Here is an 18,307-nt window from a genome sequence, read left to right on the forward strand (position 1 = left end):
AAAGCAAAACAATAATCACTCAGGTGTAATAGTAAGGATAGCAAAAATAAAAATAGTATAAATACAATTTTATTTCTAAAGACAAAAGAAGGCACCCTTGAAGAAATAAGACTTTTACTGCGTACTGGGTAATTCAGCAGTACTGAAATATAAGAAGTCAAACAGATAATATCAAAATGGTGGAGAATGGCACTTACATTGTCCTGTTCCCACTGGACACTACAATTCCATCAACTAGCATGTTAAAAATCTGAATCAGATGTGCACCTTGTTACATTCAGTTATCTGCTAAATATATCATGACCTTTAATATCCCACATGTTAAATTTTCAAATTCGTCTAAATTTACAGAAAATGGAAATGCAACTGAAGTAATCTACTTTAGCTATAAATCACTATCCAATAGGCAGACATGTCAAAAGGACAGAGATACAATTTACAACAATGGGAGAATCTATATATATATTTCTCCTGGGTGTGCCCAGGAGAAATGCGTCCTGGCAGCCCAGCTGATTGGCTGGGCTGCAGGGGGCGCCTGATTGGCTGGCAGCACACCCAGGAGAACGGAGCCAGGCGGGCCTGGCCGTGGAGTCGAGGCGGCGGGCCTGGCAGGGCCCGGCCGCGGAGGCGAGGCGGCGGGCCTGGCCGGGCCCGGCGGCAGCAGCACTCTCCGGCCTGGCGGTGGCGGCGGCACCCTCAGGCCCGGCCGCGGAGGTAAGGCGGCAGGCCCGGCCGCAGCGCAGGCGGCGGTGGGCCCAGCCGCACTAGAGGCACAGATGCTCTGTGCCCGGGCCCACTAGTAGTTTAGAAAATAGCTATTTGTCCTCAATGATATATCTGGATTTAAAATTAAGAAAAGAAGGTTATGACCATTCATGACACTTTCTCATCCGGCCAAGATGAGGTGGTGGCTACATGCTGGGCATAATGTATCTCTTAAGCCCTACTGACTGGCACAGTATGGAAAAATCAGCACAACATATTCCAGGGTCTACCGATCAATTAAATTTGATCAGTAAAAATCTATCACATCAAAATTAGATAGATTTCTCAAGCAGAGGTTTAAACATGGAATGATGTCATTTATCTTACCCTTCATTAAAGTAAAGTGTGCCATCGAGTCGGTGTCGACTCCTGCCGACCACAGAACTCTGTGGTTGTCTTTGGTAGAATAGAGGAGGGGTTTTCCATTGCCTCCTCCCACACAGTATGAGATGATGCCTTTCAGCATCTTCCGATATCGCTGCTGCCTGATATAGGTGTTGCCCATAGTCTGGGAAACACACCAGCAACCTCTGGCTTAACAATCAAGTCATTTCCCCGCTGCACCATTAGGTGGCTCACCCTTCACTACCTCCTTTTTAAAATATGATGTTCAATTTAATACCAATTTATATCCTGCAACAGAATTGTTGTATAATATTACATAACAGCACCTACGTTCTGGAGTTTTATCCCTCTGGGGGATAGCATTTAGCATCCTCCAGTTTTTAATTGCTTGTATGCTGCTTTAGGGGTTTGGAGCTAAAAATGGCATAGAAATAAATCTTAACATAACCAATATTTCTGTACTTTACATAAGTATTGAATGTTTTAGTAGGCAAAAGATAGTGTCTATAAAATTCTTCCTTGTGAACTGATATACAATTCTTCAACTTAACGTTAAAAGTTAATTAATTTATACCCATGCTATCCTAAATCTTATCAAAGCAATACAAAATGAGTAGAATTTTTATTATTTTCCCAAATATTTGCCCACACAACTCTTCTTGGTGTAGCCTTTTCTTATCTCTCTTAATCATTTATTTAAGAGAACGCCTTCTTCATCATGAACCCCACCACCCATTGAGATCTGCTGGAGAGGTCCGTCTGCAGTTGCCACCGGCTCGTCTGGTGGCCACTCAGGGACGGGCCTTCTCTGCTGCTGCCCCGAGGCTTTGGAATGTGCTCCCTAGTGAAATAAGAGCCTCCCCATCTCTGACAGCTTTAAAAAAGTCTTTAAAGACACATCTGTTCACCCAGGCTTTTAATTAAATATTGTTTTAAAGGTTTTAATACTGTTTTAAAATATTCTTTTACAAAATTTAAATTGTTGTAATGTTTTAAACTTTTCATTTTTGTTTTAACTAATGTTTTACTTTGTTTTTATTTTGTTGTAAACTGCCGTAGATTTTCGGCAGTATAAAAATGTGTTAAATAAATAAATAAATCAGCTTAACAGTAGCAGAGCAAAATCTACCATCAAAGTTGTATATATATTCTATAATTTGGAGAATTAATCATCAGTATGAACTGCATCAGACAACTCCAGCAAGTACAAGCAGGAGAAAAAGGGCTACTCGGGAGGGAGAGTGAGTGAGTGAGAGAGACTCTGTACATACACCAGTATCTGTATTTGGTACATATACTGGGGCATTTGAGGCTCCAATTCCTGATAAAGATTCTATTCCCCCATTCAAAACCCACCCCTGAGGACTCTGCAGAATAGCATCTGATGGTGCTGCAACTCTCAGAAGAAATGACTGCAGACGTCTTGGGTGCTTGATGGGAATCTTTGGGTTCTCAGCCTATGGCTATAATACCCCTTTCTCAATGCCATGCTTCCATCATATGTTAGAATTCTGTGTATATATTTCATAGCAGAAGAATGCTGCCATTAGTAAAGTATTTTCTAAATCTTCTTCAATAACATGCATATGAACATAAGGCAATTTTTGAAAATGTGTCCATACTTTCTCCTTAAGCCCTCTGCTATAAAATGGAACCTTCTCAAAACAAATGTCATCTTTATCTTCTGATTTAATCAAATGCATTCTTTTTCTAGTAAGCTTTTATTCTTAAACTGAATTGTTAGCCATGTTTCAAAATCAGAACTGCTTGAATCCTACACACCACATGGCCAACCTCTTCCTCCTCCTCCTCTACATTTTACTGGGTACAGCCACTTTACAGTGCCCTCTGTACATCAAGTATGGCTAGCAGAAATGTGCAAAGGAAAATTTGCAACCTAAGCCTATGTACGCTCAGAAGCAAGTCCCTCTAAATTCAAAGGGACTTACTTTCAAGAAAGCATGTGCTCATGGAACTGCAGAGTATCCACCTTTCATAACTTAGAAATATAAAGTGTAGCTGTAAATGTTAGCACTTGGACAGACTTTGCAAATTTTATCTTAATCAAATGACATAATTTCATCATCTTTTTGCCAAATCTAGCAATTTCCACTGGCTGTTTCCGAAGCAATACAGGCAGAGTTCTAATGAATGGGATTTTCCCATCAGCTCATCCCTATTAGTCTCTTGCATTCCCAAAAACCTGTTCAACAGCTGAGAGACCCTCTTGAACAATGTACAGTCAGCAGAAATCGAGGTGGGGGCACATTGCATGAATGGAAGTGCCTTTCTGATTAAGCAAGGCACATTTGATACAACTGCACATATGCCATTGTTCCAATTTAGAAAAATCTCTTGATAGTCAAAGCACATGCTTCAATCTCTCCTGAAATTACTGGAATTTAAAAATGCTTAACTTTAGTTTGGTAACATTCCAAATTCTTAACAAATCACTGGAATATTCTTCTGTTTAATATTACTGAACTTTTAAATCTCATTCCCTAGCTGAATTCAATTATATATTTTCAAATATACAACTCGGCTAGTAACCAAATATTTCACTATAAGCTTTCATTATAATCAGTATCTCCTTTAGTTATGTCAGGGACTTGGTTATAAAGACACTTTGCTTACACCTTCTGAGATGTTTTCCTCCCAATGAAAATAGAAGATAAGAAATTTTTCCTTTTCCATGTTAACATCTAAATAATATATTAGGCAAGCCTTCCCTTATTCCTTCATGAAAACATAAGCATGTCACAGGAAAATCAAGTTGTCTTCTCAGCAATGGAACTTGCTAAAGCAAATAAGAAAATGATGATGCAAGACCTTCTCCTAGTATAATGCACAATTAATTGGTTTCTTAACATCATGTATCAGCTAATGTGATCTCTAATGTGGAACCAAGCATGCTATCAAAGGGTTTGTGCGAACCTAAGGGTTTGCACAACTACCTAAATGCTAAACCATGACTTAGAAATTAGAGTGCTCTCCCAAACTTTCCCTCTTGCATTTGAATTTCTTCTATGCACCTCCCTCAAGCATGGTTTCAAGTACCCCCCAAACACCATGTATACTTTTCCTTCCCTCCTTCCTTCTCTCCTGTTATAACCTAAAGCTTGAACCCTACATACCTCGAGGCCAACCTCCTCCTTCATGTTCTACTGGGAGCACTCTCTCTGTGTATCATGTATGCAGGAATGCACACAGAAAAACTCATTCTCCCCAACTAGGAAATTCCATTTGCCTGTGGGCCTCACCAAATCCTGCACTTTGGGATCTTCTAGAAACAATGCAAAACATTTCCCCCACTTTAAACAGGCTTTTCATTGCCAGTGGGGAGTTGGGGGTTATTATAGCTGTCTATTTAATACATGTTAACACACTTTTTATCTTGATCATAGGCGTAATTACGATCGGGCAAGGGGAGACAGTTGTCTGGGGGGCCCACTGCCTGGAGGGGCCCCACAGAGACATGCCACATGACTCCCCATTGCCCACCCACCCTACCAGCCCCAAGGCTCCTCACTCAGCCAGTCCCCCTTGCCCTGTTTGCCCTCTCTCCTACTTGCCCTCCTGGCCGGCAATCTAAGCAGCCTGCAACCTGCTGGAGCTCCTTCTCTCTCTGCCTCTCATCTGATTGGTGGGTGGGCATGGCTTCCAGAGAGGCCTCTGTGCAGGCCTCCCTGAAGCCTGAACTCGAGTGCCGAAGGAAGGAAGGAAGGAAGGAGGCAGAGTGGCCAGCACTGGCTGCCCTTACCCACCACAGCTCTCTTCAGACCCTCTGCCTAGCCCAGCCTTTGCCAGTAATGGAGGTAGAATGTGAATTCCTTTTTGTGGTTAATGCCCCCCACCCCATATATAGGGATCTGCTTGCTTGCTGTAGGGCTTTGATATGGGTGTGCGGGGGGTGGGTGGGGGGAGACTGAGAAGTCTCTGAATATTTAATTTGAAACAGATTGGAAAATTTGCTGGCTTTAAAAAAACACAACGATCTATAAAGTCCTATAAGTGGCTTGTTTCATGGCAGAAAATTACAAAAAACTTCTGGAACAAACAATATTATATTCATTCATTCATTTATAAATGCACTTATGTTCCAAGTTGTTTTGCAACCTAGAAGGTTTGAGTGAGAACTGTGAAGCATGTGTTGTGCTTTTATTTTATGTTATTTTTATTTAGAAATGCCAAGCTGGTTAGACATGTCCAAAAACCTCACTCACACTATTTACACTGTATGTCATCAGTCAGTATGATTCTGTAATGATATGAAATGTTAAGGAGGCCCCGAACATGATGATTTGCACCCCAACTCTGTACCCCACTAGGGATGTCCATGCTTCTGAGCACCTGCAGAGAGTGGTTTTTATCTCAGTAGAGTGAGAGATCACAACCAGCCCTACATCCACATTGGGGAGCAGGGAGAATGACTTTTAGGACAGACTAGGGCATAGCTTCAGGAGCTCCTTGAGCCCCGGCTTGTCTCATTTATCTTAAACTTTTACCAAGAAGAGGCAGATTCCTCATCCCCACACCACTTTTTCTCTTGAGGAATGGTGCTAATTCTTGCTCTTTTCTCTATTTCTCCCCACCTATCCTCCTTGTTTCAGTGGGACTTACTGGTCTCCTATACACAGCAAAATATGCTGGGAGCACTAGGGCATAGCTTCAGGAGCTCCTTGAGCCCCGGCATGTCTCTTCCATCTTAAAAATGTACCAAGAGGCAGCAGATTCCTCATTCTCTCCCCCCCCCCCCCGCACACACACCTCTTTTTCTCCTGAGGAGTGGTGCTAATTCTTGCTCTTTTCTCTATTTCTCCCCACCTATCTTCCTTGCTTCAGTGGGACTTACTGGTCTCCTCTAAGGATCAAAATATGCTCGGAGCACAAATTAGTTTGGTTTGCTTTACATCCCTGAGCATGTGCAATCCTATATGCTCTTACCAGGGAAGGATCTCAGACAGTTGAATGCAATGGAGTTTATTTTTAAGTAGACATGCTTTTCTTGCCAGTAAGTCCTTTAGGTTTCAATGAAATGTACTTCCAGCTAAATGTGGTTAGATTTGCTGTCTGAGGCTGCAATTCTCCACACACCTACCTGGGACTTTTACACACAGCAGGCTTTACTGCAAGTTTACTGCGAGGCTTTACTGCAAAATTGAAGTTGTCCCAAAGAACCAACGCAAAATAATGTGTTTTTTTTTACTCCGGATATAAATCAGGTTACACTCTAACGAGCAGTGAAAAACCTGAATTGCATGTGAACTGCTCCCCATAAACCACAGGGACTTCAGGGTAAATCTGGCCAACATGTGAATGCAGCACTTCCATTCCAGAGGAGATGTGTGTTAAAGAGCTTTAAAAGCCCCGTGTGAAAAACCTCCTGGAATCAAATTTACTGAATTTGTTCAGAATTCTGAGAAAACATAATAGGTTCACACTGCATGGTTGACGGTCTCCTTTGCTAATCTGCAGCAAGGGGGCCATTTTAATAATTAGTGTTTCTTGTGTGTTCGAGGCATTAAAAGTAGCACAAAAATATATTACACAATGTATATCACTATATATTGTGAAGAGTCAATGTGTGTATTCAGTGAAATGTACTTCCAGGCAGCATACTTATTTTGAAATATCAGATGTAAATCTTTGGGGGCCTGGGATGTACGGGGAGCCTGGACTTTGAGGGGGTGCATTTTACAATCTCGTCTCTGGGCCTAAATCCAACCTTGCTACGCCCCTGATCTTAATGTTTCTTTGATTGCTCTGAAACCAAGAGATAGTTTAAAATCCACATATTCCCAACAAATAATGCATGCTATTTTAAATCAGATTGATTCCACTGGCATCTAGGACAAACATGGTTGAACATAAGCTAATTATTCTGTTGAAAAAAAGTGACAGAAAGGCAATTGCAGCTGGGGAGTGGGCCAAAATGAGGATCAGGAGTTAATCTCATGGAGGAAGTAGATTAACTTCAATACATGGCAATTCAGGAATGCAGAGGAAGGTAAAAACAGATAGCTTAGCCAAACGGGGTGGGAGGAGGGCACATAACACTTCTGACCTGTTGTGCTTTTAAGATAAGGGACTTAGACAGACAGCCAGCAGATGCAGAAAAATTGTACCCCAAACCAGTGACACAGAGCAGAGATTTGCTGGGGAAATTCACTACCATATTTTTTCATAGAATAAAAATCCATTTTAAAAAAATGCATACAGTACTTCAATCACATCAACATAATGAATTGACAAAATATTAGTTAAACTTGCCAGTTTCAAAGCTGTCATTAACTTACTTAAGGGACTATCCCTATCCATAGGAAGATACATAAACATATCAACACTCTTTGACTAAGCTAAAATTAATATGTAAACCATTCCCAGTGCCTTCATTTGATCCTTAAAATTTAAACAAAGTAAGAGTATGCTATTCAATTGTTGCATCTTTAAATAATTTACAAGGAAAGCTTTAAATATAACATTTACAGCAAATTAAGTGCATTTGACTGGGTTTTCCCTAATTAAATATTTCAGTAACTATTTTTAGGTATTTAGCATGAAAAAGTTAATATCATAGATGATAAATAAGATCCCAATTAATTCATGGGAATAAATTTTTTTCCATGTCAGAAAGTGTATGGGGGGGAGGGATCTTGAAAAGTCATATCACCACCCTAGCCAATCACAGGGCTGAAACAAACCCTGTTAACAAGCAGCAAACTACATCATGAATGTCATCACAGATAACCAAATAAAACAACATTGGCTGACAGATTATCAAAGCATATGCATAAATAGCACCTCAATGTACACTTTTTGCCCAATCGAGTCAGTGGGCACTTTCCCCAGAATGCTTGTGCTCCCAAAATGTCATGTTTCCACTGCAACAGAGGGCTTTGGGAGCTGCAACAAATAGAAGATTGAAGCCCAGTCTGTCTCAAAGCAAGCCCATGTGGGGGGAAAGAAAAAATGCTGCATCATTCCCTCCATGTTTGCTCAACAAAGGCTGTTCCTTTAAAACTTAAATTGCTTCTTTGGTAGTCCAATCTCTGCCACCACGCCCACTTTTTAACAGAGTTTATCTCCCACCCCCCACCCCGGTGTGGGCAAAATTCCAGGGGAACTCTCCTTCTTTACCAATGGAAAAATACAGAAAACCTTTCATGTACAGTCTACATGTGAAGAGCCAACTTGGTAGTGTGAGTTGCTGAGCAATCAACATTGAGACCTGTTTGCACCAGAGTAAAACCATTTTTTCCTGAGTTAAAAATCCACCCAGAGACAGGTATAATGAAAAGGCCAAAAAGAGAAAAATTTTCTTCAAAATACTACAGACTGCTTCAGTCTGAGGCTCTCTCAGCTTTAAGTTACAGGTAAAAAGAAATACTCAGTATTTTATAAGATTACTTCCAAAGATCACTCCAGCTGGTGTCTGGAATGGCACACTTTAAAATTGTGGTTACCCAGTTGCAAGGATAATTCAAAAAGCACCCCCAGGAGCAAGAAACCTTTAAAAGCACCTTTACAGGGTACAGAGACTTCTACGAAGCCCTGGTTGGATACAAGAGCTCGGGCTCAGTTCCTCTTTGTTACATTACAGATAAAAACACATTAAACCAATTGTAAGGATTTGCAAAAGCACAAAATCAAAAGAAATCTAACACAGGCTACCTAACACACAGTTCCTGGGCTAAATGTTTCCCTGAAGCCAAAGCCCTGGCTTCCCTCCTGAAGTCACCAAATCAATGGTAAAGACTTCAGGCCCCTGCAGAGCTCCTGGTTGCCACCATTGCCAGGCGGAGAAAACCTGTTGTTCACCCTGCCTGGCTCCAACTGAGAACAAAGAACCCCCCTAAGCTTCCTGCTGCCAGGTCCTCCAGGAGTCACCCACTGTGTGCTGAGTGGCTAATCCCTAGAGGTCACTGCCTAGCAGACAGGACAGGGTTCACTTCCAGTTCACTCTTTAGGGGAGGGGAGGGCTGATCACCACAGGAGCGCAGGAGAGTGCTCCGAGAGAAGTGCCTGCAACTCCATTGGGCAAAAATATACACATAAAGCAAACTGACAGAGCTGCATGGGTAGTCCCACTGTATGCTTGGAGGTAGGGGTGTGTCCGAACCAGTCCGGAGGGTATTCTAAAGGCCTCCGAACTGTCCGGACCGGTTCGGACCTGGCCAGTTCGGGTCCGGGTGGGGGGTCTTTCTTTAAGGGCGGGGGGGGCTTACTTACCCCTCCCGCCTCTTTGCCCCCTCCAGCGCCCATATTTTACCGAGTAATTGGGGCGCTGGAAACCAGCCGCCCCCACCCCCCGCGAGCAGATTAGGGCCAAAGCTACTACTGCTGCCGTCTCCCGCCCGCCCTCCCTCCCAGCAGCCCGGCCTCCAGCGGAACTCCCAGTTGTCCTTTGCGGCGCGCGCGCAAAGCCTCAGTAGCGTCCAGGACTTTGCAGAGAGAGGAGCTCTGTTCGCGAGCTCCTCTCTTTTTTTAAAACAACATCTGGTGAGGACTCGGGCGGGCGGCTAGGATGGAGGGAGGGAGGGAGGGCTGCTGGGAGGGAGGGCAGGCGGCGATGGCAGCAGTAGTAGCTTTGGCCCTAATCTGCTCGCGGGGGGGGGGCGCGGTGGGTTTCCAGCGCCCCAATTACTCGGTAAAATGCGGGCGCTGGAGGGGGCAAAGAGGCGGGAGGGGTAAGTAAGCCCTCCCCGCCCTTAAAGAAAGGCCCCCCTTCGGTGCCGGTCCGGACTGCTCCGGACCAGGCACATCCCTACTTGGAGGTAATATTTACACGCATACTTGAGTAGTCTAGATGTCAGTCCCTGGCTGTAGCCCATAGCCTCTTAATTCACAACAATACTCCCTTCCCATTACAGAACGTTTCTGACCAGCTTGTCAGATTTCTCCAAAGGATTAGGATTGGATTCTAACTAGGTTTCCAAACTCAAATCAGCCTAAAAACATAAGATGGTTTTTGTATCAGTACGACACATTATTTTTAGAGTTTTGTTTCTTCTACACCAAGATGGAGTGCCCATGTTTTGATTTAACTGTAAAGCCATTTTGAAATGCTTAAAAAAATTATTATTTAGGAGACAGATACTCTATTGCAAAATCAATTTACTTACAGTGGCTGATTGCTTGTGGAAAGTAACACTTGCCTTTGGGCTACCAAATAAGGAAGCATTAACAAACTGAAATAGAATTAGTTATCTTTCTCCTTCAGGACACTTATGTAGAAGACTTGACTAATATGGATATGAGTCTGAAGGCACCTAAATAAAAAATTCTCTCTGCCAGTAACTTTTGTGGACCTTTACCAGACTAAGACTACAAACGTATGCACACTTTGGGAATAAGCCCCATTTAAGTCAGTGGGACTTAATTCTGGATTGACAGATAGAGGACTGTGCTGAGAGGCTACAATTCTACGACACTTACATTGAAGTAATCCCAACTGCACATTAATACTTACTTCTGAGTAAACATGAATAGGATTTAATTCACTGTACTACCACAGAATTTAGTTCCTGAAATGGATCTTATTGAAGTATTCTTAAAATGACAGCCTAAAAGCCAAAATTCAAAAGGCCCTTTAGACAAGCATGTCCACATTTATTTCAGTTTTAAGAGCAGCTTGTCATGTAGCACTGGAGGCTGCAACTCTAAAGGAGTATGGAGGCTTCAGAAGCTCTCTGTACAGTCCTTTGAATCCCATCCTAAACTTCATGATAAAGGTGATCTCACATGATCAATGTATTATCATGAGAGTCTGCATAATTGAGACCCAAGACTGAATTCTGCCCTCTGAAAGTTGATGTTCCCCTCCTGTGTGTACAATGAACTCACACACTTGCGCATGCAGTAGAGAACAGGAAGAATGCCACATTATTTTAGAACTCAAAAATGAAACTTGAACTGATAAAACTCCAAACTGTATACAGTGGCGATACCTGCTTAAGTTAACATTTGCAAATATATAGTGATATTTCCAAGATCAAAAGTCTAACACTAGATGCCAAAACACACATGCGTGCATATATATCCCCCCGCTGCCCGCCCCCAAAGCTCCTTAGAGCAAAAGTTGAAACCAGTAGTAGTAGTAGTAATGCTCTTGTAGCAACTCTACAAGAGCATTACTGTTCAACACATACCAATCAGCAACGAAGAAAAGTTTAGGCCTCATGACATAGGGCTGACAGTTACGAATTCTTTCAAGAATACAGATAAGGTGACCTATTAATAACAGAAGTAAAAAAGCAAAGTACAATGAAACTAATACACATTTAACATTAGAATGGCCTTAAAATTTTCTGAATATCAGTCTAAGCCATTGAATATTGATTTGTGGATTATTTTATATTTCAAGCTCTGCATTAGAATTCTATCTAGTATTCACATAATTAAATGGTACATGACTGCTAGTATAATATTCATAGCAAAGAGGCTATTGATCTTGCTGACCCTCAGCAATGCAGTAGGGATGTGCATGAAGATCTTCGGCGCCGGTGGGGGTAGTACTTTAAGGGCGGGGGAGGGTGTACTCACCCCTCCCGCCGCATTTCCCCCGCCGGCGCTCTGTTATTTTTAAGCCTCTCGGGGCAGCCGCATTCCTCCCTGCTGCCCCGTTCCCCCCATTGGCCGGAAGTGGCCGGAAGTAGCAAGTCGTGTGCACGCACGATGGGCGCATGCGCGCTCACTACTGAGAGGCTCTATCCAGCCTCTCCTCCAGATGTCTTGACCACCATTATTATTATATATGTTATTATTTATGTTTCAACTTGAATTGTCATGTTTGGTTCAATTATTAATTTTCTTACAATTGTAAGAAATAAGAAATTATCTTACTATTTTTCTACTGATTATCAATACATATTTCTAATTGTCTTTTGCAATATATGACTTTTATATATCTCCGTCTTAGACACGGGTGGGTTCTTTCCTCTTTGTTTTGCTTGGTTGTATTCCTGTGATAGCCCTTACTTTTGTTTTGGTTTCATCACAATTCCAGCCAAACAAAATAAAGAATAACTTGACTCGAAGATGCAACAGACAAAAAGAATCCATCTGCTTCAGCTTACAAACAGTTTGGGCAGTATTTGTTATGATCCTTGAACAAACTACAACCAGAGACAAATATTTACTTTTACAAGTCTTTGAACACCCAAGTGCACAAATGACACAATCCACATAAGGCTGTCAACAACAAGGATCTAGATACCCGTGTGGCAGTCTTTTGCTTTCAACATTTGACTAGTTTCATTTGAACTGAAATTTGTGAAAAATGTGAATGCACAGTATAACTATGAATGACTCTGAAGAAGAGAGAATGTGTGCGTGCACATGTGTAAGTGAGTAGGAGTGAGTAGGGTGGGCTTTTTTCTTTTAGTCAAATCTGTGTGGTCCACAATAAAAACTTTTGTCACTCTGTCAAGCCCCTTTCATGTTGAATGCTTCAACAATAAAGCAGGAAATTGGAAAAGTCCAGCTTCATCCTCTGGTCTACACATGCTAATCATGAGTAACAAGGATTTTGTTCTTGCTTTTCTTTTTTAGTTTTATTACATAAAACATATATGCTTAAAATCAAAATTACATAAAATAAAGATAGGCTTGCTCTAGATGTCAGTTGGGGGGGGGGGTTGACAGGCAGGTGCTCAAACATCCCCACATTACTACAAGCCCGCAAAACACAAGCATGCAACAGTACAAGAATGTTTAAAGCACCTGCATAGGCTGCTCTGGATCTCCGCAACTATTTTAAAATAGGAGACAAGATTTTAAGGTATACTAGCAGACCCGGCACATAGCATCTGCGCCACTAGTTTGTCCCCGTGCTTTCCCTCCCCTGCCACCACCCGCCTCCTCTCATCTTTCCCTCCCCGCCCGCCCCCAGCAACCATCTGGACCAGTTTGCTCTCCCTCGGGTTTCCCTCCACCTCTCACTTGCTTCTCCCCCTGCTTCCGTCTCACTCACCACCACTGCAGGACCCTCGCCATCTGCCGGACAACCTTCTGGGCAAGTTTGCTCTCCCTCGGGTCTCCTTCCACCTCTCGCTTGCTTCTCCCCCTGCCTCCGTCTCACTCGCCACCGCCCCCACCACCACCTGCTCGGCAACCTTCTGGGCCAGTTTGCTCTCCCTTGGAACTCCCTCCACCTTTCGCTTGCTTCTCCCTCTGCCTCCATCTCACTCACCACCACCGCCAGCCTCTTGCCATCCACCCGACAACCTTCTGGGCCAGTTTGCTCTCCCTCGGGTCTCCCTCCACCTCTTGCTTGTTTCTCCCCGTGCCTCCATCTCACTTGTTGCTGCCGCCCCCTTGCCACCCGCCCTGCAACCTTCTGGGCCAATTTGCTCTCCCTTGGGTCTCCTTCCACCTCTTGCTTGCTTCTCCCCCTGCCTCCATCTCACTTGTCACCGCTGCCCCCTTGCCACCCGTCCTGCAACCTTCTGGGCCAGTTTGCTCTCCCCTCAGGTCTCCCTCCACCTCTCGCTTGCTTCTCCCCCTGCCTCTGTCTCACTCTCCTCTGCCACCGCCACTGTCCCCTCACCACCTGCCCCGCAACCTTCTGAGCCAGTTTGCTTCTCCCCCTGCCTCTCCGCGAGAGTTCCTTGCAAGAGTTCCGTGGTTCTTGCAAGATTTCCGCGACGAATCCCCATTCATCCACGCATGGCCCATCTGAGAGAAATAAGTATATAGAAGAAGAAGATAGACAGAACTTCATAAAGATAGCCGATACTGGCAGAAAGCATCACCATTTCTGACCAGATAATAATTCTGCCTTTGTCATCATTAAACCAAACAACTATAAATAGGTATAAACACACAGGAACTTCTGCAAGCCAACAAATCTAAAAAAAACCCAACAAAACTCAACAACTAGAATTCAGAGCAGAAGTCTTCATGAAAGTTAATTTTGCTTCATGGTGGAAGCATCCCCTAAAATCAGATGAGCTAACTAGAATATTCCTTTTTGTTTCAGACTCCCTTTTTCTTCTCTTCATCCCACAACTAATACATATTAGCTGACCCACACAGAGCATCTGTGCGCTCTTTGGGGCCGGCTGTTCCCCCTTCCCTCCTGCCCCACTCTCTTGCCCCCTCCCCTCTTGCCCTCCCACCCTCCCTCCTCCTCCTGCCCCACTCTCTCACCCTCCTTCCCCCCTCCTGCCCTCCTCTCTCTTGCCCTCCCCCCTCCCCCCTGCCCTCCCTCTCCATCCCACCCATTCCATTCCTTCTCTCCCTCTTTCCCACCCACACTGAGCATTTTACCACGGCGGGCGGCCATTTTCGGCCAGACCTCACCACTGCCACAGGCCCTCCTTGCTGGGCGGCAGGCAGCCAAAAAGGGCCCCCCCACCATTCCTCCTCCTGGGCAGCCAATAGGGAAGTCCCGCTACACGTTTCCCTCCCGCACCAGCCTCCAACACTGTGTCCCGCAGCCCATTTCCCATTCACCTCCTTTCCCGCTGCAGCCTCCCGCCTCCGGCAGCCAGGCCAGGCCTTGCTGCCGCTGTCTCCTCCCACTTACCCAGGACGGCCTGGCCACCGCAACAACCAATCATCCTGGGTGCGCCTCAGCCTATCAGGTGCCTCCACCGCCCAGCCAATCAGCTGGGTGCGGGGACACACATTCTAATGCACACCCAGGATAATTAAATATATAGATAGTACATGAGCCAGCTGGGGTGGCTGGTATCATCTGTGGGGATGAATACTCACTGTTATTTTTGACAAGGTCTAGTAACTTGCCTAGCGAGCGAGAGGCTGCCGGTTCAAATCCATGCTGGTATGTTTCTGAGACTATGGGAAATACCTATATCAGGCAGCAACAATATAGGAAGATGCTGAAAGGCATCATTTCATACGCGCGAGAGGAGGCAATGGTAAACTCCTCCTGTATTCTACCAAAGAAAACTACATGGCTCTGTGGTCACCAGGAGTCGACACCGACTCAATGGCACAACTTTACTTTACCTACGCCCCAGAGATGGAAAACAGGCAATAGCATTGCAATACTTCCACCTTTTCGTGTGTTATCATGCTCTTATTGTCCTGATCTTTGAGCCTGCAGCAGCCAAATTTGCAGTGGTGTTTTAAAAGCCTTCAAAAACATAAAAACTACTACATAATTTTATCAATGTTGTCAGAGGAATGGAAATGACAGTTGACAGACATGTCCTTCAAAGATTTTCAATGGAGCGAGTACAACATCCACCCCACCACACACTGTTATCCTAACCCTATCCTCTGTGCAAGAATGACTGCAATTTTACCCAAATTGTTTGGGGATAGGGATAAGGGTGATAACATAGAAAGCTGTTAAGTGAATAATGCTATCACCTATTTTCCATCTCTAGAGTGGTAGAAGTTGCCAAAAATCTCTATGAGCATTCCCCCACCCCACTCTCGGAGATTGCACCAAAAGCCCATAATTCATGGGCCTGGCTCAGGAATTAATTGTCAATACCACCCAATATCCATTTACCATATTAAAACAACAAAACAAATATTGGTCCATTGCATATTGATATCTGGATTAATTATCATATTAAAATGAATGGAAGAAGAAAACACTGTTCCAGTGATATGAACTGCTTCACTGCAAAACTCTAAATTTCAACTGATACACAAATGACAGATACAATACAAAACGATACAGAAACAGTAATGAAGAGACAGATATGTTTCATAATGAAACAAAAATACAGTAACGAACAGTAAGGTAATAATGAATGAGTAGGCACAGAACAAAGAACAGGAACATCTGAACCTTTTTATCCTAAATAATGAATTCCCAAGGCATTATCGCTAAAACACATTTCAAATCTTTCACTGTTGTAAATATCTACATTCCAATGAAAAATAAATTTAATAACAAAAGAAAGCTTGATCCCATTGCATGTGTACCAGACTACCTAAAACGTTTAACTAAATAGAAACCCTAGGTTGAAAAATCCATTTTGAGCCAGAAATTATGGGCAAGTGACATGTTCAATCTCCCAGAGCATCAAAGTTTGGAAAAATGAAAATGAAAAGAATAGCTACTGTACAAACAATCCACTTTTGCCTTTTACCTCTTTTCTTCTTTTGCTCTCAGTTGCTCTTCCTGTCTCAGAACCTGAACCATTATGGATTCAAACACGCCTGTGGTCAAGCCTGCTAAACTGCGAGGTGTAGAACGACGCCTTGTTGAAGTACAAGCTGTTCCCTTCTCATCTTCCAGCCCATAGAACCCTTTAGATGTTACTGCTATTGCTGTCTTCTCTCTCAAATGCCTTGAAAGAAAAATCAAATCAATGCACAAGAATATTTTTCCTGGACAGCAGTAATCCAGTAGCTACACTTATACACTCACAAAAAGAGCTAGCAAAAGTAAAGAAAAGCTGCTCTTGAAGTGGTACTGCTGCATCTGCATCTGTCTGTACTTCATAGCAAAATGTGCTCTTCACTTTAAAAAGAAAAAAGAAAAAAAGAAAAGAAAACACCCACCACCCTGAATTGTATATCACCATTTGATATCTGGAAGTAGATACTTCCTTTACAATAGGAGCAGATTTCTTCTGAAGAGGGAATTTGATTTCCTAAAGCCAGTTTCCATTTATGCCTTTTGAACACTTATAAATGCAGATTTAAAGAAAAACAAATACAAAATATTTGGAAACACAAGAAATGTGGCAAACTCAGGCTAATACTGTTTGATCACATTTTCCCATCTTTTAGGAGTAATTACCAAGTGCTCAATGGAAATGAAGCCTGAGCATATATAACTAGTTATTTGAATTTATCCCTTGACACCTTTTCCTCCCCCTTTTCCTCACTTTCACACTTGCTTCTTTCCTAGTGTTTCCTTTGCCACTGAAATCCAGATTTTAAGGTCCTCAGGGCAGGTACCTGTCTTTTTAATGTCACCACATCAAACACAATGTACATGGACACTGTTTAATAATCAGTCGTCATCATCAAAACCGTTAACAGTCTGCTTTTTGCTATACTAGGTGTTTGTAACACAAATATTAACAGGAATCATTTATTAGTATTTTGGTCTGATTATAGATCAGCCTGAATTATTTAAGGTGAAGAAATAACATTTTGTTTGGTTATACAGACCTTCTTTATACTAAGTCATACAATTCATCCATTAAGTTCAGTAATACCCCTTCAAACCATGGCTTCCAATTCTGGATTAAGTATAGTTTGCAGTAACCAGATTTTGCCCAGTTTGGATCATGGCAAACTATAGTTACCACAAACTAGAAACTGAGGTAGAGCATCAAAGGACATACAAGCCCAAAAACTATTCACAAGTGACCAAGTTATTGTCTGCAGAATGTATTCACTTATTAGGCCTCTTTGATCATGGACACACATTTTTTTCATTACTCTCTCATGACTCCTTAACTACCAATCCTCTTCTTGTTTTACAGAATACTGACACTAATTTTTATTCATAAAAATATTCACACAGAGCAGTGTCTATATTCAACTAATTCATAATATGGATACTGCTCTGTGAGAATCCCACTCAACCAGAGGTGAATGTGAAGCCTTTCTTAAAGGAGCAGTGTAATGGTTGCCTGCTACACAGTATTAAGTACAGTAGTCTACATTTTTCTGCAAGACCAAGTAATCAGATCATTGAATGCTTTGCAGCATTTGCACAGGAGCCATCAGGGTATGAGTTCCTTCCCATAAGTAAGCTATTTATAGCTTTTGTCATCCCAGTAATAGATGGGCAGCAAGCAGACTAAGACCTGTGTGAGTAGAACACGGTGGGAAGCTGATTTTCACAGATACCCTTTTCCTGAGCAGCTCCCTATACCCACCAAAAATGCATCCCTGAGAGTTCCCCTACCTAAGCAATCTGGATACTGCCCAATGGTTTGTTTTGGGAGAAAAATAAGCATGTCTCTCATACTACTGAGAACACGAAGGCTTCAATTCAGCTATTACTATATTACTATGTTTTATTAGCATACAATACTGCAAACAGAAGAGCTTATAGTGGCTTTAACATTCCTTTGGAATTCATTATTCGTTTATTATACAATTGTGCATATTGATTCTCCATGTCATTGGGGGGCATGTATGCAAAACATTTCATTTGCTGTTTTGCCTCTTTTTTTTAAACAAAAGCATCCTTTTAAAAGTTGTAGGTGCAACTTCATTTTAATTTGAGAACAATTAATGAGTTCCTTCT

General features: G+C 42.7%; 1 protein-coding gene across 3 annotated transcripts in view; it reads right to left on the reverse strand.

The window, feature by feature from the left end:
• KIAA2026 (KIAA2026 ortholog) overlaps positions 1-18,307 on the reverse strand; it is a 71,086-nt gene that overhangs the window by 25,124 nt on the left and 27,655 nt on the right. For 2 of the 3 annotated variants that reach the window (XM_053297219.1, XM_053297220.1), the window contains exon 2: positions 16,185-16,385. The exons of the other annotated variant lie outside the window; for it this stretch is intronic. In XM_053297219.1, coding sequence (XP_053153194.1) covers positions 16,185-16,385 — 201 coding nt within the window. The remainder of the gene's footprint in view (positions 1-16,184; positions 16,386-18,307) is intronic. 3 annotated transcript variants of the gene reach the window in all.

Source organism: Hemicordylus capensis, chromosome 2 (assembly GCF_027244095.1).
Source record: "Hemicordylus capensis ecotype Gifberg chromosome 2, rHemCap1.1.pri, whole genome shotgun sequence".
Classification (NCBI taxonomy): domain Eukaryota; kingdom Metazoa; phylum Chordata; class Lepidosauria; order Squamata; family Cordylidae; genus Hemicordylus; species Hemicordylus capensis.